Genomic DNA, 21730 nt, shown 5'->3' on the forward strand with positions numbered 1-21730 from the left:
AGACAACTTAAACATGAACATATAAATTAAACAATTTCAAACAGGGCCCACTGGTACAACCTTCACCGGGGCCCCGCTGACCCCAGCTACGGCCCTGGCTATGATACTGAAAGATTTTTTTTAATCAAATCTTTGCATAGAAATTATATCACGAAACACTGGCATCTAACAATGCCTCTATTTATTTTTTATCTGTGCACTTATTCATTTGCACTGTAAGCAATTCATTAAAGTACATACATAAAATACATAAAATACAATGCTGATAGGATTTTGATTCGATCAGTGCAGAAATTCATTTGCACTGTAAAAAATAAATATATTACAAAACAAAGCAGCTCATTATCAGGACATTATCCATTCATTTTATTGACATTTCTAGATGTGAACATTTTCTTGTATATCTTTTAGTATATTTCTACACTTTTTTTTTAGCTGCCATTTTCTCCTCTTTTTGCCTTTTTTTATGTCCTCTAACTTTAGTTTTCGCTTGTTCACAAGGTCAGCATTGAGGAGCATCAGCTTCTTCAGGAAGTCTCTGGAGGGCTGGATGCGTCTCGACTGTATGGCGTGATCAATGGCATCCTCCACCATCATGTCATGGCAGATCATCAGATATGCCAGAAACAGAGTCGCAGAGTGGTCGACACCCTGCTTGCAGCAAATCAACACCTTACCTGAGGAAACAAAAAAGAATTATGGTCAAAAAACTCATTAATAGACTATAACACACTTGATAGTAGACAATATATGGAGTGTGTGTGTGTGTGTGTGTGTGTGTGTGTGTGTGTGTCAGCCCTTACTCCCTGGTTTATTCACGGCCTTGTCAATGAATTTTGCAGCTGGCATGAAGCACTTGCTGATGTCAGAACAGTGTCTGTCCGTTGTAGGCAAGCTGTAATAATTGATGTGCAAGCCTCTGTAATATCTGGACCCTGTATTGACTGTTCCTTCTAGATCTTCAACATAAGATGTTCCCAAGAAGTAGTTCAAGTCCTTTTTGGGCGCTGCAGCGTTCAGAATGTGAGTGATGCACATCTCCTGCAGCATATCTCGGTCTGTTGCGGCCTCTCTGCACAAGGACACAAAAGCCTTGGTTAGTCTTTTATAGAAAACTATTTACATTGTAGAATAAATGACAGAACAATGAGAGAAATACAATTGTGTTGCAGACTTACTCGTCTCCGATGAAGACCCTGGGCCAGACATTGGTGACATGTCTTTGTTTGAGCAGTGTGCACTGCTTCAAACGATCCTCTAGTTGGAGCATGGTTAAAGGGACGTAGTTTTCCAAACTTGCAAGTTCAGATAACACTGTTGACTCTGGCTCAAGAACGCTTGGACTTGGTGCACCCAAATCCACTGGAGTAGCCAGATCCCATTCAGGTCGTGGCATGAGAACGCTTGGACCCGGGAGGTACAGTTCCACTGAATCAACCAAATCCTCTTCAGGGTCTGGCTCAGGGACACTTGAACCCGGGGCATATAATTCCATCGAGTCCTTATCCCATTCACGTTCAAGAGGATCATCCAGATCCTCCTCAGAGTCCGGCTCAGGAACGCTAGGACTCGTGGTGTACAGTTCCACCGCATCAACCAGATCCCATTTAGGAGGAGCAACCAAATCCTCAATAGGTTTTGGTTCACGAACATTCAGATCCATCTCAGGCCATGCTGAGTTCGATCTGTCGTTCTGGAGGAAGGTTTTTTTCGTATTCCTCACTGTAGCATATCCTACTCTCTTGGTTACAACGAAGCCATGAACTTTCTTATTCTTCACGGCTTTGGTAGTTTCTGACAAAAGAAGAAAAACATACAATGTGTAATTAGAAACATCTCTCACCAGATTAAACATGATTAATTAGTCCGAATTTTAAGAAGACGTTTCTATTTGCATCTTTTCACCTTTTGGGCTGGCACGTGATTCCTCCGGATCAACCAGATCCAGTTTAGGTTCAGAAGGAACAACAAGATCCACTTCTGGTTCAGGGATACACGATTGCTCTGTATCTAACAGATCCAATTCAGGTTCTGGCTTGGGAGCACTTGGATCTGGAACAAACGATTCCTTTGGATCGAGAAGATCCACTTCAGGTTGCCCGACAGTTTCTGGCATTTTTGTTTGGAAAACTGCCCAAATTTGCTGGAAGATTGCCCCCATTTTCTTGGTTATCTCCCCAACAGTGAGTCCTGGAAAAAAGAAGAAAACAAACTAGATAAGTCTTGTCTGAGAGTTAAATTAAAAAAAAAAACTTTTAAAAGCTTGAAAGTTTGAAAAACATTTCAAACCCCATTAAACATCATAATTAACTTCATAACAATTAAAAACCAATCGGACCTTTACAAACAACTACGAGTCCTCTGCTAGTTGTTGCTAGCATCTATCCAACTATTTTTAGCAGATAGATCGAGAGAGTGGATCAACTCTAAACAGGGCATTACTTTGAAAAGTTTTCAGCTCTAAATGGAAATCTAACAGCGTTTGGAAGTCGGCTACAGGAATTCCATGAATCAGATCATTTAGAAAAAATATAGCAACCAAAATTCAAATCAGCATAAAGGTCGCTGACAAATTTGGCGGTTGTAGCTCGAGAGCTCAACAAGGTGTAGGAAAACAGTATTAGGTCTTTGTCACAGCCAACATATAATAATTTACTATTAGAAACATCTCTAACAACACAAATAAACATGAATAAGACATTTGCATGTCTTCACCTGTTGGACTGTTCTCAGCATCCAGGACACCCTGATCATTGGCCTCTTCCACTGAAGGTCCTGCTGGGTCGCTCAGATCTTCAGAGACCAGCGTAGGACTCTTCAGCTCTGAGATGCTGTCGTTCCTGTTCATCTCCAGCTGCAAATCTTTCACTTCACAGACCGAGATGTTGTCACAAGCATTAACCTCCAGCTGCACACGCATCTCTCCTGGACTGCAGTATCTGCCTGAGACATGATCCACCGTCACAACCTCCAGCTGCACATCTAGCTCTCGAGATGCACTGATAAGGTCGTAGATGTCATCGGTGATCTCAAACTCCAGCTGAACATCTTTATCATCTGATGCCCAGTAGCTGTCACCGAAGTAGAAGGCGTCGTTGACGTACACCTCCAGGAGCACCTCTCTCATGTCTTTGGACATTGTGTCTGTGGTTCTCATACTGACAGATAAGTAATCCGTATCTGGTAATGTCAGTTTGAACTTTAACGTTATCTGATACACACTGTCTGTACAGATAAAATATATCTCGATCTATACGGACTGGCGTTTGTACAAGTGTTGCTAGGTTTGTTTTCGCAGACTTCACTCAGACGAACGTCTCTGTTGCGAACATCGCTCAACTAAAGAGATTCTGCCAGGGCGAGACCTTTTATACTGACTGGGTCTGTGACGTCATGAAACAGTGACGCGTCTTGTTCCAGTTGCCATGGAAACGGATTGTTTACCAACAGCAGCATTTTCGCTGATTGGCTCATTAGGTCAGAAAATAAAGAATTATTTTTAATAGCGTTTTTCAACACTATTTCATATCGCGTTTATGTCCGCGTTTGCTGCGATCCATCTCCAGCAACACGGCATGAAAAAATCACATTTAACGTTACTATGTTTGAGTGCAGTTTTACCATCAAAAAAATTATTCGTTTAAGTTAAACAGTTAATTTTCATGCTTCATGATCGCATGGTTTGAATCTGAATCAGTCGGAGGAATCCTTCACTGAATGAACTTGTAAGGCTACTGTAAGTACAAGTATGTTTAGATATTAAGCCATTTTTTGTGTACTGAAGACTCGTGATACTCCACTTATGGTCATTTCTGACTAACTTTACCTTAATTGGGACTGATTTGTTCGATAACAAATACATTTTGAAACAAAGTAATTTTTAATGATTGTAATCATTTTTGTTTGAAGTACGTTAATTTAATTTATAACATTTTTAATAAACATAAATGCATAATAAAGGGTCATTCCCACAGAACGCGTTTTTGATATCGATCTTGAACGCATTAGCGCGCTCACGCACAAACGCTCTCTCTTACACACACACACACCAGAGTAGGCTATTTTCATTTCAAGTGATCCCTAAATCTTCTGTTCAAGACAGTATTGTGTGACTGTTTATAGTGGATCCTTTTCATATTTAACGTTATGTTATGAACTTGCAGCGGTCAAACGCATCTGTCAAGCGCAATGCAACAAAAACTCAGGCCAAACATGCATTGAACAATCTTGCAAATGTTTTATTCAAACATGTTTTATTACTAAAATGTTCTTATTCTATTTTTATCTTTTTCTGGGGGAAAACTGGTATGTCAGACTAACTGAGACTTGTCTACTGTTGCCCTCCTATTGGTTTAAATTGATTTTATTTGCTCTTCTCATCTGTAAGTGGCTTTGGATAAAAGCGTCTGCTAAATGATTAAATGTTCATGTTAAATTAATATCTATTAAATGCAATAAGCCAATCATCTAATGCCATGAATATGTAAATGTGTTATTATTTGTTTTCGAGCTTATTTTGTATTAAATAGCTTTGTCTAGAGAGTATTCTTCCTTTTTATTACGTGTCATTAACAATGTCTACAAATTTTCCTAGTGGTGAACAACTGATATTTCGAAGGCTACATAAACCTAAATTACGAAACTTCTACTGAAACCACTGACTCTGGCTGTTTGATTGGGTTTGATACACGATTCTAATCACTGATTCAAAACAAGTGATTCGTAAAGGTTCACGAAGCAGTGTGTTTCTAAAGCGCCAGTCACTGTACCGTTCAGACAGAGAAACTTGCTTAGAAAAACGCGAGCTTTGGAGCGAGAAAACACGCAAGGTTTAAGCTTTTTTAAAAGTTTACCTCCATTTAATTGGAGGAATGACCTCCCCAACTCAATCCGAGCAGCTGAGTCCTTAGCCATCCTCAAGAATCGGCTTAAAACACATCTCTTCCATCTTTATTTGACCCTCTAACTTTAACACTCAGTATTCTAATTCTATTCTTAAAAAATGCAAACACATCTACCATTTTCTGCACTTTATTTTCTGTTATTTACGTAAAGCAGTAAAACAGTTGAGAAACAAATGGGATGTGTAGCCTATTATATTGGATGCATTCATTGTCTCTTAAAGTGACCGCGCTTAATTTAGCTGCTAGCTGCGGTAATGTTAATCCAAGAAAATGAAAGACGGAAAATCACTCACTGCTCTTGACTGAATTACTTCGTAGTTTTAACAAGAATGAGTGCACAGTCAAACCAAACTTTTTTTTTTTTTTTTACATTTTAATAGTAGGTGCAGGACACTATAATTAATGTAAGTGAGTATAGCAAAATAAAGCGAGCTGTGACATACCCCAAAAATCTTCATACAGAGGAGTACTAGTGAAATTGATAGATAAAAATGGGAGCAAAAATTTTTCAGACACTTTGACCCGACCATGTTTTGCTTACGTGTTTTTTTTTCCTGAATTGCTAATGCAACCTTTTCACACCACAGACTGAACAAAATTAAACATTGCTTGGTAATTGTTCAACAAAGTATTGATAGTTGTGTAAATATTGTCATACTAACAACTGTCTGAAGTTTTGGTTGATTGTAATCGATTACACACCTTTCTATCAAAGTTATCTGACATTTTCAAGATGAATTTGTTCTGACACAGTTTAACTCTTGAGATCTTGTCATATTTTATTACCATTTTATAAACTAGAGCAAATAAACTGTGATAATGTAAGAAATGTTGAAGGTGTCTGAATACATTTTGGTTTGACTGTTAATTAAACGTATACAGTGAAGACTATGCAGTGCTATTTTATATTTAATTCTTTGTTTTCTGTACCTGGACACCTACACACCTGAGACAACTTAAACATGAACATATAAATTAAACAATTTCAAACAGGGCCCACTGGTACAACCTTCACCGGGGCCCCGCTGACCCCAGCTACGGCCCTGGCTATGATACTGAAAGATTTTTTTTAATCAAATCTTTGCATAGAAATTATATCACGAAACACTGGCATCTAACAATGCCTCTATTTATTTTTTATCTGTGCACTTATTCATTTGCACTGTAAGCAATTCATTAAAGTACATACATAAAATACATCAAATACAATGCTGATAGGATTTTGATTCGATCAGTGCAGAAATTCATTTGCACTGTAAAAAATAAATATATTACAAAACAAAGCAGCTCATTATCAGGACATTATCCATTCATTTTATTGACATTTCTAGATGTGAACATTTTCTTGTATATCTTTTAGTATATTTCTACACTTTTTTTTTAGCTGCCATTTTCTCCTCTTTTTGCCTTTTTTTATGTCCTCTAACTTTAGTTTTCGCTTGTTCACAAGGTCAGCATTGAGGAGCATCAGCTTCTTCAGGAAGTCTCTGGAGGGCTGGATGCGTCTCGACTGTATGGCGTGATCAATGGCATCCTCCACCATCATGTCATGGCAGATCATCAGATATGCCAGAAACAGAGTCGCAGAGTGGTCGACACCCTGCTTGCAGCAAATCAACACCTTACCTGAGGAAACAAAAAAGAATTATGGTCAAAAAACTCATTAATAGACTATAACACACTTGATAGTAGACAATATATGGAGTGTGTGTGTGTGTGTGTGTGTGTGTGTGTGTGTCAGCCCTTACTCCCTGGTTTATTCACGGCCTTGTCAATGAATTTTGCAGCTGGCATGAAGCACTTGCTGATGTCAGAACAGTGTCTGTCCGTTGTAGGCAAGCTGTAATAATTGATGTGCAAGCCTCTGTAATATCTGGACCCTGTATTGACTGTTCCTTCTAGATCTTCAACATAAGATGTTCCCAAGAAGTAGTTCAAGTCCTTTTTGGGCGCTGCAGCGTTCAGAATGTGAGTGATGCACATCTCCTGCAGCATATCTCGGTCTGTTGCGGCCTCTCTGCACAAGGACACAAAAGCCTTGGTTAGTCTTTTATAGAAAACTATTTACATTGTAGAATAAATGACAGAACAATGAGAGAAATACAATTGTGTTGCAGACTTACTCGTCTCCGATGAAGACCCTGGGCCAGACATTGGTGACATGTCTTTGTTTGAGCAGTGTACACTGCTTCAAACGATCCTCTAGTTGGAGCATGGTTAAAGGGACGTAGTTTTCCAAACTTGCAAGTTCAGATAACACTGTTGACTCTGGCTCAAGAACGCTTGGACTTGGTGCACCCAAATCCACTGGAGTAGCCAGATCCCATTCAGGTCGTGGCTTGAGAACGCTTGGACCCGGGAGGTACAGTTCCACTGAATCAACCAAATCCTCTTCAGGGTCTGGCTCAGGGACACTTGAACCCGGGGCATATAATTCCATCGAGTCCTTATCCCATTCACGTTCAAGAGGATCATCCAGATCCTCCTCAGAGTCCGGCTCAGGAACGCTAGGACTCGTGGTGTACAGTTCCACTGCATCAACCAGATCCCATTTAGGAGGAGCAACCAAATCCTCAATAGGTTTTGGTTCACCAACATTCAGATCCATCTCAGGCCATGCTGAGTTCGATCTGTCGTTCTGGAGGAAGGTTTTTTTCGTATTCCTCACTGTAGCATATCCTACTCTCTTGGTTACAACGAAGCCATGAACTTTCTTATTCTTCACGGCTTTGGTAGTTTCTGACAAAAGAAGAAAAACATACAATGTGTAATTAGAAACATCTCTCACCAGATTAAACATGATTAATTAGTCCGAATTTTAAGAAGACGTTTCTATTTGCATCTTTTCACCTTTTGGGCTGGCACGTGATTCCTCCGGATCAACCAGATCCAGTTTAGGTTCAGAAGGAACAACAAGATCCACTTCTGGTTCAGGGATACACGATTGCTCTGTATCTAACAGATCCAATTCAGGTTCTGGCTTGGGAGCACTTGGATCTGGAACAAACGATTCCTTTGGATCGAGAAGATCCACTTCAGGTTGCCCGACAGTTTCTGGCATTTTTGTCTGGAAAACTGCCCAAATTTGCTGGAAGATTGCCCCCATTTTCTTGGTTATCTCCCCAACAGTGAGTCCTGGAAAAAAGAAGAAAACAAACTAGATAAGTCTTGTCTGAGAGTTAAATTAAAAAAAAAAACTTTTAAAAGCTTGAAAGTTTGAAAAACATTTCAAACCCCATTAAACATCATAATTAACTTCATAACAATTAAAAACCAATCGGACCTTTACAAACAACTACGAGTCCTCTGCTAGTTGTTGCTAGCATCTATCCAACTATTTTTAGCAGATAGATCGAGAGAGTGGAACAACTCTAAACAGGGCATTACTTTGAAAAGTTTTCAGCTCTAAATGGAAATCTAACAGCGTTTGGAAGTCGGCTACAGGAATTCCATGAATCAGATCATTTAGAAAAAATATAGCAACCAAAATTCAAATCAGCATAAAGGTCGCTGACAAATTTGGCGGTTGTAGCTCGAGAGCTCAACAAGGTGTAGGAAAACAGTATTAGGTCTTTGTCACAGCCAACATATAATAATTTACTATTAGAAACATCTCTAACAACACAAATAAACATGAATAAGACATTTGCATGTCTTCACCTGTTGGACTGTTCTCAGCATCCAGGACACCCTGATCATTGGCCTCTTCCACTGAAGGTCCTGCTGGGTCGCTCAGATCTTCAGAGACCAGCGTAGGACTCTTCAGCTCTGAGATGCTGCCGTTCCTGTTCATCTCCAGCTGCAAATCTTTCACTTCACAGACCGAGATGTTGTCACAAGCATTAACCTCCAGCTGCACACGCATCTCTCCTGGACTGCAGTATCTGCCTGAGACATGATCCACCGTCACAACCTCCAGCTGCACATCTAGCTCTCGAGATGCACTGATAAGGTCGTAGATGTCATCGGTGATCTCAAACTCCAGCTGAACATCTTTATCATCTGATGCCCAGTAGCTGTCACCGAAGTAGAAGGCGTCGTTGACGTACACCTCCAGGAGCACCTCTCTCATGTCTTTGGACATTGTGTCTGTGGTTCTCATACTGACAGATAAGTAATCCGTATCTGGTAATGTCAGTTTGAACTTTAACGTTATCTGATACACACTGTCTGTACAGATAAAATATATCTCGATCTATACGGACTGGCGTTTGTACAAGTGTTGCTAGGTTTGTTTTCGCAGACTTCACTCAGACTAACGTCTCTGTTGCGAACATCGCTCAACTAAAGAGATTCTGCCAGGGCGAGACCTTTTATACTGACTGGGTCTGTGACGTCATGAAACAGTGACGCGTCTTGTTCCAGTTGCCATGGAAACGGATTGTTTACCAACGGCAGCATTTTCGCTGATTGGCTCATTAGGTCAGAAAATAAAGAATTATTTTTAATAGCGTTTTTCAACACTATTTCATATCGCGTTTATGTCCGCGTTTGCTGCGATCCATCTCCAGCAACACGGCATGAAAAAATCACATTTAACGTTACTATGTTTGAGTGCAGTTTTACCATCAAAAAAATTATTCGTTTAAGTTAAACAGTTAATTTTCATGCTTCATGATCGCATGGTTTGAATCTGAATCAGTCGGAGGAATCCTTCACTGAATGAACTTGTAAGGCTACTGTAAGTACAAGTATGTTTAGATATTAAGCCATTTTTTGTGTACTGAAGACTCGCGATACTCCACTTATGGTCATTTCTGACTAACTTTACCTTAATTGGGACTGATTTGTTCGATAACAAATACATTTTGAAACAAAGTAATTTTTAATGATTGTAATCATTTTTGTTTGAAGTACGTTAATTTAATTTATAACATTTTTAATAAACGTAAATGCATAATAAAGGGTCATTCCCACAGAACGCGTTTTTGATATCGATCTTGAACGCATTAGCGCGCTCACGCACAAACGCTCTCTCTTACACGCACACACGCGCGCGCGCACACACACACACCAGAGTAGGCTATTTTCATTTCAAGTGATCCCTAAATCTTCTGTTCAAGACAGTATTGTGTGACTGTTTATAGTGGATCCTTTTCATATTTAACGTTATGTTATGAACTTGCAGCGGTCAAACGCATCTGTCAAGCGCAATGCAACAAAAACTCAGGCCAAACATGCATTGAACAATCTTGCAAATGTTTTATTCAAACATGTTTTATTACTAAAATGTTCTTATTCTATTTTTATCTTTTTCTGGGGGAAAACTGGTATGTCAGACTAACTGAGACTTGTCTACTGTTGCCCTCCTATTGGTTTAAATTGATTTTATTTGCTCTTCTCATCTGTAAGTGGCTTTGGATAAAAGCGTCTGCTAAATGATTAAATGTTCATGTTAAATTAATATCTATTAAATGCAATAAGCCAATCATCTAATGCCATGAATATGTAAATGTGTTATTATTTGTTTTCGAGCTTATTTTGTATTAAATAGCTTTGTCTAGAGAGTATTCTTCCTTTTTATTACGTGTCATTAACAATGTCTACAAATTTTCCTAGTGGTGAACAACTGATATTTCGAAGGCTACATAAACCTAAATTACGAAACTTCTACTGAAACCACTGACTCTGGCTGTTTGATTGGGTTTGATACACGATTCTAATCACTGATTCAAAACAAGTGATTCGTAAAGGTTCACGAAGCAGTGCGTTTCTAAAGCGCCAGTCACTGTACCGTTCAGACAGAGAAACTTGCTTAGAAAAACGCGAGCTTTGGAGCGAGAAAACACGCAAGGTTTAAGCTTTTTTAAAAGTTTACCTCCATTTAATTGGAGGAATGACCTCCCCAACTCAATCCGAGCAGCTGAGTCCTTAGCAATCCTCAAGAATCGGCTTAAAACACATCTCTTCCATCTTTATTTGACCCTCTAACTTTAACACTCAGTATTCTAATTCTATTCTTAAAAAATGCAAACACATCTACCATTTTCTGCACTTTATTTTCTGTTATTTACGTAAAGCAGTAAAACAGTTGAGAAACAAATGGGATGTGTAGCCTATTATATTGGATGCATTCATTGTCTCTTAAAGTGACCGCGCTTAATTTAGCTGCTAGCTGGTAATGTTAATCCAAGAAAATGAAAGACGGAAAATCACTCACTGCTCTTGACTGAATTACTTCGTAGTTTTAACAAGAATGAGTGCACAGTCAAACCAAACTTTTTTTTTTTTTTTTACATTTTAATAGTAGGTGCAGGACACTATAATTAATGTAAGTGAGTATAGCAAAATAAAGCGAGCTGTGACATACCCCAAAAATCTTCATACAGAGGAGTACTAGTGAAATTGATAGATAAAAATGGGAGCAAAAATTTTTCAGACACTTTGACCCGACCATGTTTTGCTTACGTGTTTTTTTTTCCTGAATTGCTAATGCAACCTTTTCACACCACAGACTGAACAAAATTAAACATTGCTTGGTAATTGTTCAACAAAGTATTGATAGTTGTGTAAATATTGTCATACTAACAACTGTCTGAAGTTTTGGTTGATTGTAATCGATTACACACCTTTCTATCAAAGTTATCTGACATTTTCAAGATGAATTTGTTCTGACACAGTTTAACTCTTGAGATCTTGTCATATTTTATTACCATTTTATAAACTAGAGCAAATAAACTGTGATAATGTAAGAAATGTTGAAGGTGTCTGAATACATTTTGGTTTGACTGTTAATTAAACGTATACAGTGAAGACTATGCAGTGCTATTTTATATTTAATTCTTTGTTTTCTGTACCTGGACACCTACACACCTGAGACAACTTAAACATGAACATATAAATTAAACAATTTCAAACAGGGCCCACCGGTACAACCTTCACCGGGGCCCCGCTGACCCCAGCTACGGCCCTGGCTATGATACTGAAAGATTTTTTTTAATCAAATCTTTGCATAGAAATTATATCACGAAACACTGGCATCTAACAATGCCTCTATTTATTTTTTATCTGTGCACTTATTCATTTGCACTGTAAGCAATTCATTAAAGTACATACATAAAATACATAAAATACAATGCTGATAGGATTTTGATTCGATCAGTGCAGAAATTCATTTGCACTGTAAAAAATAAATATATTACAAAACAAAGCAGCTCATTATCAGGACATTATCCATTCATTTTATTGACATTTCTAGATGTGAACATTTTCTTGTATATCTTTTAGTATATTTCTACACTTTTTTTTTAGCTGCCATTTTCTCCTCTTTTTGCCTTTTTTTATGTCCTCTAACTTTAGTTTTCGCTTGTTCACAAGGTCAGCATTGAGGAGCATCAGCTTCTTCAGGAAGTCTCTGGAGGGCTGGATGCGTCTCGACTGTATGGCGTGATCAATGGCATCCTCCACCATCATGTCATGGCAGATCATCAGATATGCCAGAAACAGAGTCGCAGAGTGGTCGACACCCTGCTTGCAGCAAATCAACACCTTACCTGAGGAAACAAAAAAGAATTATGGTCAAAAAACTCATTAATAGACTATAACACACTTGATAGTAGACAATATATGGAGTGTGTGTGTGTGTGTGTGTGTGTGTGTCAGCCCTTACTCCCTGGTTTATTCACGGCCTTGTCAATGAATTTTGCAGCTGGCATGAAGCACTTGCTGATGTCAGAACAGTGTCTGTCCGTTGTAGGCAAGCTGTAATAATTGATGTGCAAGCCTCTGTAATATCTGGACCCTGTATTGACTGTTCCTTCTAGATCTTCAACATAAGATGTTCCCAAGAAGTAGTTCAAGTCCTTTTTGGGCGCTGCAGCGTTCAGAATGTGAGTGATGCACATCTCCTGCAGCATATCTCGGTCTGTTGCGGCCTCTCTGCACAAGGACACAAAAGCCTTGGTTAGTCTTTTATAGAAAACTATTTACATTGTAGAATAAATGACAGAACAATGAGAGAAATACAATTGTGTTGCAGACTTACTCGTCTCCGATGAAGACCCTGGGCCAGACATTGGTGACATGTCTTTGTTTGAGCAGTGTGCACTGCTTCAAACGATCCTCTAGTTGGAGCATGGTTAAAGGGACGTAGTTTTCCAAACTTGCAAGTTCAGATAACACTGTTGACTCTGGCTCAAGAACGCTTGGACTTGGTGCACCCAAATCCACTGGAGTAGCCAGATCCCATTCAGGTCGTGGCATGAGAACGCTTGGACCCGGGAGGTACAGTTCCACTGAATCAACCAAATCCTCTTCAGGGTCTGGCTCAGGGACACTTGAACCCGGGGCATATAATTCCATCGAGTCCTTATCCCATTCACGTTCAAGAGGATCATCCAGATCCTCCTCAGAGTCCGGCTCAGGAACGCTAGGACTCGTGGTGTACAGTTCCACCGCATCAACCAGATCCCATTTAGGAGGAGCAACCAAATCCTCAATAGGTTTTGGTTCACGAACATTCAGATCCATCTCAGGCCATGCTGAGTTCGATCTGTCGTTCTGGAGGAAGGTTTTTTTCGTATTCCTCACTGTAGCATATCCTACTCTCTTGGTTACAACGAAGCCATGAACTTTCTTATTCTTCACGGCTTTGGTAGTTTCTGACAAAAGAAGAAAAACATACAATGTGTAATTAGAAACATCTCTCACCAGATTAAACATGATTAATTAGTCCGAATTTTAAGAAGACGTTTCTATTTGCATCTTTTCACCTTTTGGGCTGGCACGTGATTCCTCCGGATCAACCAGATCCAGTTTAGGTTCAGAAGGAACAACAAGATCCACTTCTGGTTCAGGGATACACGATTGCTCTGTATCTAACAGATCCAATTCAGGTTCTGGCTTGGGAGCACTTGGATCTGGAACAAACGATTCCTTTGGATCGAGAAGATCCACTTCAGGTTGCCCGACAGTTTCTGGCATTTTTGTTTGGAAAACTGCCCAAATTTGCTGGAAGATTGCCCCCATTTTCTTGGTTATCTCCCCAACAGTGAGTCCTGGAAAAAAGAAGAAAACAAACTAGATAAGTCTTGTCTGAGAGTTAAATTAAAAAAAAAAACTTTTAAAAGCTTGAAAGTTTGAAAAACATTTCAAACCCCATTAAACATCATAATTAACTTCATAACAATTAAAAACCAATCGGACCTTTACAAACAACTACGAGTCCTCTGCTAGTTGTTGCTAGCATCTATCCAACTATTTTTAGCAGATAGATCGAGAGAGTGGATCAACTCTAAACAGGGCATTACTTTGAAAAGTTTTCAGCTCTAAATGGAAATCTAACAGCGTTTGGAAGTCGGCTACAGGAATTCCATGAATCAGATCATTTAGAAAAAATATAGCAACCAAAATTCAAATCAGCATAAAGGTCGCTGACAAATTTGGCGGTTGTAGCTCGAGAGCTCAACAAGGTGTAGGAAAACAGTATTAGGTCTTTGTCACAGCCAACATATAATAATTTACTATTAGAAACATCTCTAACAACACAAATAAACATGAATAAGACATTTGCATGTCTTCACCTGTTGGACTGTTCTCAGCATCCAGGACACCCTGATCATTGGCCTCTTCCACTGAAGGTCCTGCTGGGTCGCTCAGATCTTCAGAGACCAGCGTAGGACTCTTCAGCTCTGAGATGCTGTCGTTCCTGTTCATCTCCAGCTGCAAATCTTTCACTTCACAGACCGAGATGTTGTCACAAGCATTAACCTCCAGCTGCACACGCATCTCTCCTGGACTGCAGTATCTGCCTGAGACATGATCCACCGTCACAACCTCCAGCTGCACATCTAGCTCTCGAGATGCACTGATAAGGTCGTAGATGTCATCGGTGATCTCAAACTCCAGCTGAACATCTTTATCATCTGATGCCCAGTAGCTGTCACCGAAGTAGAAGGCGTCGTTGACGTACACCTCCAGGAGCACCTCTCTCATGTCTTTGGACATTGTGTCTGTGGTTCTCATACTGACAGATAAGTAATCCGTATCTGGTAATGTCAGTTTGAACTTTAACGTTATCTGATACACACTGTCTGTACAGATAAAATATATCTCGATCTATACGGACTGGCGTTTGTACAAGTGTTGCTAGGTTTGTTTTCGCAGACTTCACTCAGACGAACGTCTCTGTTGCGAACATCGCTCAACTAAAGAGATTCTGCCAGGGCGAGACCTTTTATACTGACTGGGTCTGTGACGTCATGAAACAGTGACGCGTCTTGTTCCAGTTGCCATGGAAACGGATTGTTTACCAACAGCAGCATTTTCGCTGATTGGCTCATTAGGTCAGAAAATAAAGAATTATTTTTAATAGCGTTTTTCAACACTATTTCATATCGCGTTTATGTCCGCGTTTGCTGCGATCCATCTCCAGCAACACGGCATGAAAAAATCACATTTAACGTTACTATGTTTGAGTGCAGTTTTACCATCAAAAAAATTATTCGTTTAAGTTAAACAGTTAATTTTCATGCTTCATGATCGCATGGTTTGAATCTGAATCAGTCGGAGGAATCCTTCACTGAATGAACTTGTAAGGCTACTGTAAGTACAAGTATGTTTAGATATTAAGCCATTTTTTGTGTACTGAAGACTCGTGATACTCCACTTATGGTCATTTCTGACTAACTTTACCTTAATTGGGACTGATTTGTTCGATAACAAATACATTTTGAAACAAAGTAATTTTTAATGATTGTAATCATTTTTGTTTGAAGTACGTTAATTTAATTTATAACATTTTTAATAAACATAAATGCATAATAAAGGGTCATTCCCACAGAACGCGTTTTTGATATCGATCTTGAACGCATTAGCGCGCTCACGCACAAACGCTCTCTCTTACACACACACACACCAGAGTAGGCTATTTTCATTTCAAGTGATCCCTAAATCTTCTGTTCAAGACAGTATTGTGTGACTGTTTATAGTGGATCCTTTTCATATTTAACGTTATGTTATGAACTTGCAGCGGTCAAACGCATCTGTCAAGCGCAATGCAACAAAAACTCAGGCCAAACATGCATTGAACAATCTTGCAAATGTTTTATTCAAACATGTTTTATTACTAAAATGTTCTTATTCTATTTTTATCTTTTTCTGGGGGAAAACTGGTATGTCAGACTAACTGAGACTTGTCTACTGTTGCCCTCCTATTGGTTTAAATTGATTTTATTTGCTCTTCTCATCTGTAAGTGGCTTTGGATAAAAGCGTCTGCTAAATGATTAAATGTTCATGTTAAATTAATATCTATTAAATGCAATAAGCCAATCATCTAATGCCATGAATATGTAAATGTGTTATTATTTGTTTTCGAGCTTATTTTGTATTAAATAGCTTTGTCTAGAGAGTATTCTTCCTTTTTATTACGTGTCATTAACAATGTCTACAAATTTTCCTAGTGGTGAACAACTGATATTTCGAAGGCTACATAAACCTAAATTACGAAACTTCTACTGAAACCACTGACTCTGGCTGTTTGATTGGGTTTGATACACGATTCTAATCACTGATTCAAAACAAGTGATTCGTAAAGGTTCACGAAGCAGTGCGTTTCTAAAGCGCCAGTCACTGTACCGTTCAGACAGAGAAACTTGCTTAGAAAAACGCGAGCTTTGGAGCGAGAAAACACGCAAGGTTTAAGCTTTTTTAAAAGTTTACCTCCATTTAATTGGAGGAATGACCTCCCCAACTCAATCCGAGCAGCTGAGTCCTTAGCCATCCTCAAGAATCGGCTTAAAACACATCTCTTCCATCTTTATTTGACCCTCTAACTTTAACACTCAGTATTCTAATTCTATTCTTAAAAAATGCAAACACATCTACCATTTTCTGCACTTTATTTTCTGTTATTTACGTAAAGCAGTAAAACAGTTGAGAAACAAATGGGATGTGTAGCCTATTATATTGGATGCATTCATTGTCTCTTAAAGTGACCGCGCTTAATTTAGCTGCTAGCTGGTAATGTTAATCCAAGAAAATGAAAGACGGAAAATCACTCACTGCTCTTGACTGAATTACTTCGTAGTTTTAACAAGAATGAGTGCACAGTCAAACCAAACTTTTTTTTTTTTTTTACATTTTAATAGTAGGTGCAGGACACTATAATTAATGTAAGTGAGTATAGCAAAATAAAGCGAGCTGTGACATACCCCAAAAATCTTCATACAGAGGAGTACTAGTGAAATTGATAGATAAAAATGGGAGCAAAAATTTTTCAGACACTTTGACCCGACCATGTTTTGCTTACGTGTTTTTTTTTCCTGAATTGCTAATGCAACCTTTTCACACCACAGACTGAACAAAATTAAACATTGCTTGGTAATTGTTCAACAAAGTATTGATAGTTGTGTAAATATTGTCATACTAACAACTGTCTGAAGTTTTGGTTGATTGTAATCGATTACACACCTTTCTATCAAAGTTATCTGACATTTTCAAGATGAATTTGTTCTGACACAGTTTAACTCTTGAGATCTTGTCATATTTTATTACCATTTTATAAACTAGAGCAAATAAACTGTGATAATGTAAGAAATGTTGAAGGTGTCTGAATACATTTTGGTTTGACTGTTAATTAAACGTATACAGTGAAGACTATGCAGTGCTATTTTATATTTAATTCTTTGTTTTCTGTACCTGGACACCTACACACCTGAGACAACTTAAACATGAACATATAAATTAAACAATTTCAAACAGGGCCCACTGGTACAACCTTCACCGGGGACCCGCTGACCCCAGCTATGGCCCTGGCTATGATACTGAAAGATTTTTTTTAATCAAATCTTTGCATAGAAATTATATCACGAAACACTGGCATCTAACAATGCCTCTATTTATTTTTTATCTGTGCACTTATTCATTTGCACTGTAAGCAATTCATTAAAGTACATACATAAAATACATCAAATACAATGATGATAGGATTTTGATTCGATCAGTGCAGAAATTCATTTGCACTGTAAAAAATAAATATATTACAAAACAAAGCAGCTCATTATCAGGACATTATCCATTCATTTTATTGACATTTCTAGATGTGAACATTTTCTTTTATATCTTTTAGTATATTTCTACACTTTTTTTTTAGCTGCCATTTTCTCCTCTTTTTGCCTTTTTTTATGTCCTCTAACTTTAGTTTTCGCTTGTTCACAAGGTCAGCATTGAGGAGCATCAGCTTCTTCAGGAAGTCTCTGGAGGGCTGGATGCGTCTCGACTGTATGGCGTGATCAATGGCATCCTCCACCATCATGTCATGGCAGATCATCAGATATGCCAGAAACAGAGTCGCAGAGTGGTCGACACCCTGCTTGCAGCAAATCAACACCTTACCTGAGGAAACAAAAAAGAATTATGGTCAAAAAACTCATTAATAGACTATAACACACTTGATAGTAGACAATATATGGAGTGTGTGTGTGTGTGTGTGTGTGTGTGTGTCAGCCCTTACTCCCTGGTTTATTCACGGCCTTGTCAATGAATTTTGCAGCTGGCATGAAGCACTTGCTGATGTCAGAACAGTGTCTGTCCATTGTAGGCAAGCTGTAATAATTGATGTGCAAGCCTCTGTAATATCTGGACCCTGTATTGACTGTTCCTTCTAGATCTTCAACATAAGATGTTCCCAAGAAGTAGTTCAAGTCCTTTTTGGGCGCTGCAGCGTTCAGAATGTGAGTGATGCACATCTCCTGCAGCATATCTCGGTCTGTTGCGGCCTCTCTGCACAAGGACACAAAAGCCTTGGTTAGTCTTTTATAGAAAACTATTTACATTGTAGAATAAATGACAGAACAATGAGAGAAATACAATTGTGTTGCAGACTTACTCGTCTCCGATGAAGACCCTGGGCCAGACATTGGTGACATGTCTTTGTTTGAGCAGTGTGCACTGCTTCAAACGATCCTCTAGTTGGAGCATGGTTAAAGGGACGTAGTTTTCCAAACTTGCAAGTTCAGATAACACCGTTGACTCTGGCTCAAGAACGCTTGGACTTGGTGCACCCAAATCCACTGGAGTAGCCAGATCCCATTCAGGTCGTGGCTTGAGAACGCTTGGACCCGGGAGGTACAGTTCCACTGAATCAACCAAATCCTCTTCAGGGTCTGGCTCAGGGACACTTGAACCCGGGGCATATAATTCCATCGAGTCCTTTTCCCATTCACGTTCAAGAGGATCATCCAGATCCTCCTCAGAGTCCGGCTCAGGAACGCTAGGACTCGTGGTGTACAGTTCCACCGCATCAACCAGATCCCATTTAGGAGGAGCAACCAAATCCTCAATAGGTTTTGGTTCACGAACATTCAGATCCATCTCAGGCCATGCTGAGTTCGATCTGTCGTTCTGGAGGAAGGTTTTTTTCGTATTCCTCACTGTAGCATATCCTACTCTCTTGGTTACAACGAAGCCATGAACTTTCTTATTCTTCACGGCTTTGGTAGTTTCTGACAAAAGAAGAAAAACATACAATGTGTTATTAGAAACATCTCTCACCAGATTAAACATGATTAATTAGTCCAAATTTTAAGAAGACGTTTCTATTTGCATCTTTTCACCTTTTGGGCTGGCACGTGATTCCTCCGGATCAACCAGATCCAGTTTAGGTTCAGAAGGAACAACAAGATCCACTTCTGGTTCAGGGATACACGATTGCTCTGTATCTAACAGATCCAATTCAGGTTCTGGCTTGGGAGCACTTGGATCTGGAACAAACGATTCCTTTGGATCGAGAAGATCCACTTCAGGTTGCCCGACAGTTTCTGGCATTTTTGTCTGGAAAACTGCCCAAATTTGCTGGAAGATTGCCCCCATTTTCTTGGTTATCTCCCCAACAGTGAGTCCTGAAAAAAAGAAGAAAACAAACTAGATAAGTCTTTTCTGAGAGTTAAATTTAAAAAAAAACTTTTAAAAGCTTGAAAGTTTGAAAAACATTTCAAACCCCATTAAACATCATAATTAACTTCATAACAATTAAAAACCAATCGGACCTTTACAAACAACTACGAGTCCTCTGCTATTTGTTGCTAGCATCTATCCAACTATTTTTAGCAGATAGATCGAGAGAGTGGATCAACTCTAAACAGGGCATTACTTTGAAAAGTTTTCAGCTCTAAATGGAAATCTAACAGCGTTTGGAAGTCGGCTACAGGAATTCCATGAATCAGATAATTTAGAAAAATATAGCAACCAAAATTCAAATCCGCATAAAGGTCACTGACAAATTTGGCGGTTGTAGCTCGAGAGCTCAACAAGGTGTAGGAAAACAGTATTAGGTCTTTGTCACAGCCAACATATAATAATTTACTATTAGAAACATCTCTAACAACACAAATAAACATGAATAAGACATATAAATGTCTTCACCTGTTGGACTGTTCTCAGCATCCAGGACACCCTGATCATTGGCCTCTTCCACTGAAGGTCCTGCTGGGTCGCTCAGATCTTCAGAGACCAGCGTAGGACTCTTCAGCTCTGAGATGCTGTCGTTCCTGTTCATCTCCAGCTGCAAATCTTTCACTTCACAGACCGAGATGTTGTCACAAGCATTAACCTCCAGCTGCACACGCATCTCTCCTGGACTGCAGTATCTGCCTGAGACATGATCCACCGTCACAACCTCCAGCTGCACATCTAGCTCTCGAGATGCACTGATAAGGTCGTAGATGTCATCGGTGATCTCAAACTCCAGCTGAACATCTTTATCATCTGATGCCCAGTAGCTGTCACCGAAGTAGAAGGCGTCGTTGACGTACACCTCCAGGAGCACCTCTCTCATGTCTTTGGACATTGTGTCTGTGGTTCTCATACTGACAGATAAGTAATCCGTATCTGGTAATGTCAGTTTGAACTTTAACGTTATCTGATACACACTGTCTGTACAGATAAAATATATCTCGATCTATACGGACTGGCGTTTGTACAAGTGTTGCTAGGTTTGTTTTCGCAGACTTCACTCAGACGAACGTCTCTGTTGCGAACATCGCTCAACTAAAAAGATTCTGCCAGGGCGAGACCTTTTATACTGACTGGGTCTGTGACGTCATGAAACAGTGACGCGTCTCGTTCCAGTTGTCATGGAAACGGATTGTTTACCAACAGCAGCATTTTCGCTGATTGGCTCATTAGGTCAGAAAATAAAGAATTATTTTTTAATAGCGTTTTTCAACACTATTTCATATCGCGTTTATGTCCGCGTTTGCTGCGATCCATCTCCAGCAACACGGCATGAAAAAAATCACATTTAACATTACTATGTTTGAGTGCAGTTTTACCATCAAAAAAATTATTCGTTTAAGTTAAACAGTTCATTTTCATGCTTCATGATCGCATGGTTTGAATCTGAATCAGTCGGATGAATCCTTCACTGAATGGACTTGTAAGGCTACTGTAAGTACAAGTATGTTTAGATATTAAGCCATTTTTTGTGTACTGAAGACTCGTGATACTCCACTTATGGTCATTTCTGTCTAACTTTACCTTAATTGGGACTGATTTGTTCGATAACAAATACATTTTGAAACAAAGTAATTTTTAATGATTGTAATCATTTTTGTTTGAAGTAATTTAATTTATAAAATTTGTAATAAACGTAAATGCATAATGAAGGGTCATTCTCACAGAACGCGTTTTTGATATCGATCTTGAACGCATTAGCGCGCTCACGCACAAACGCTCTCTCTTACACACACACACGCGCGCGCGCACACACACACACACACACACCAGAGTAGGCTATTTTCATTTCAAGTGATCCCTAAATCTTCTGTTCAAGACAGTATTGTGTGACTGTTTATAGTGGATCCTTTTCATATTTAACGTTATGTTATGA

General features: G+C 39.1%; 2 protein-coding genes across 2 annotated transcripts; both read right to left on the bottom strand.

Moving 5' to 3' along the window:
• Positions 1 to 282: 282 nt before the first annotated feature.
• On the bottom strand, positions 283 to 9262 carry LOC127971256 (uncharacterized). Its single transcript, XM_052574152.1, has 6 exons — positions 8565 to 9262; positions 7755 to 8039; positions 1179 to 1794; positions 804 to 1072; positions 479 to 677; positions 283 to 304 (listed from the first exon to the last, which is right to left on the bottom strand). The coding sequence occupies exons 1-6, from the start codon at positions 9004 to 9006 to the stop codon at positions 283 to 285; spliced, it is 1833 nt and encodes a 610-aa protein (XP_052430112.1). The 5' UTR covers positions 9007 to 9262.
• Positions 9263 to 11996: 2734 nt separating this feature from the next.
• Positions 11997 to 21005, bottom strand: LOC127971257 (uncharacterized). Its single transcript, XM_052574154.1, has 5 exons — positions 20266 to 21005; positions 19458 to 19742; positions 12889 to 13504; positions 12514 to 12782; positions 11997 to 12397 (listed from the first exon to the last, which is right to left on the bottom strand). Exons 1-5 carry the CDS (start codon positions 20705 to 20707, stop codon positions 12099 to 12101), a joined length of 1911 nt encoding a protein of 636 aa, XP_052430114.1. The 5' UTR covers positions 20708 to 21005; the 3' UTR covers positions 11997 to 12098.
• Positions 21006 to 21730: the final 725 nt, after the last annotated feature.

The sequence above is a fragment of the Carassius gibelio genome, chromosome B14 (genome assembly GCF_023724105.1).
Source record: "Carassius gibelio isolate Cgi1373 ecotype wild population from Czech Republic chromosome B14, carGib1.2-hapl.c, whole genome shotgun sequence".
Taxonomy (NCBI): domain Eukaryota; kingdom Metazoa; phylum Chordata; class Actinopteri; order Cypriniformes; family Cyprinidae; genus Carassius; species Carassius gibelio.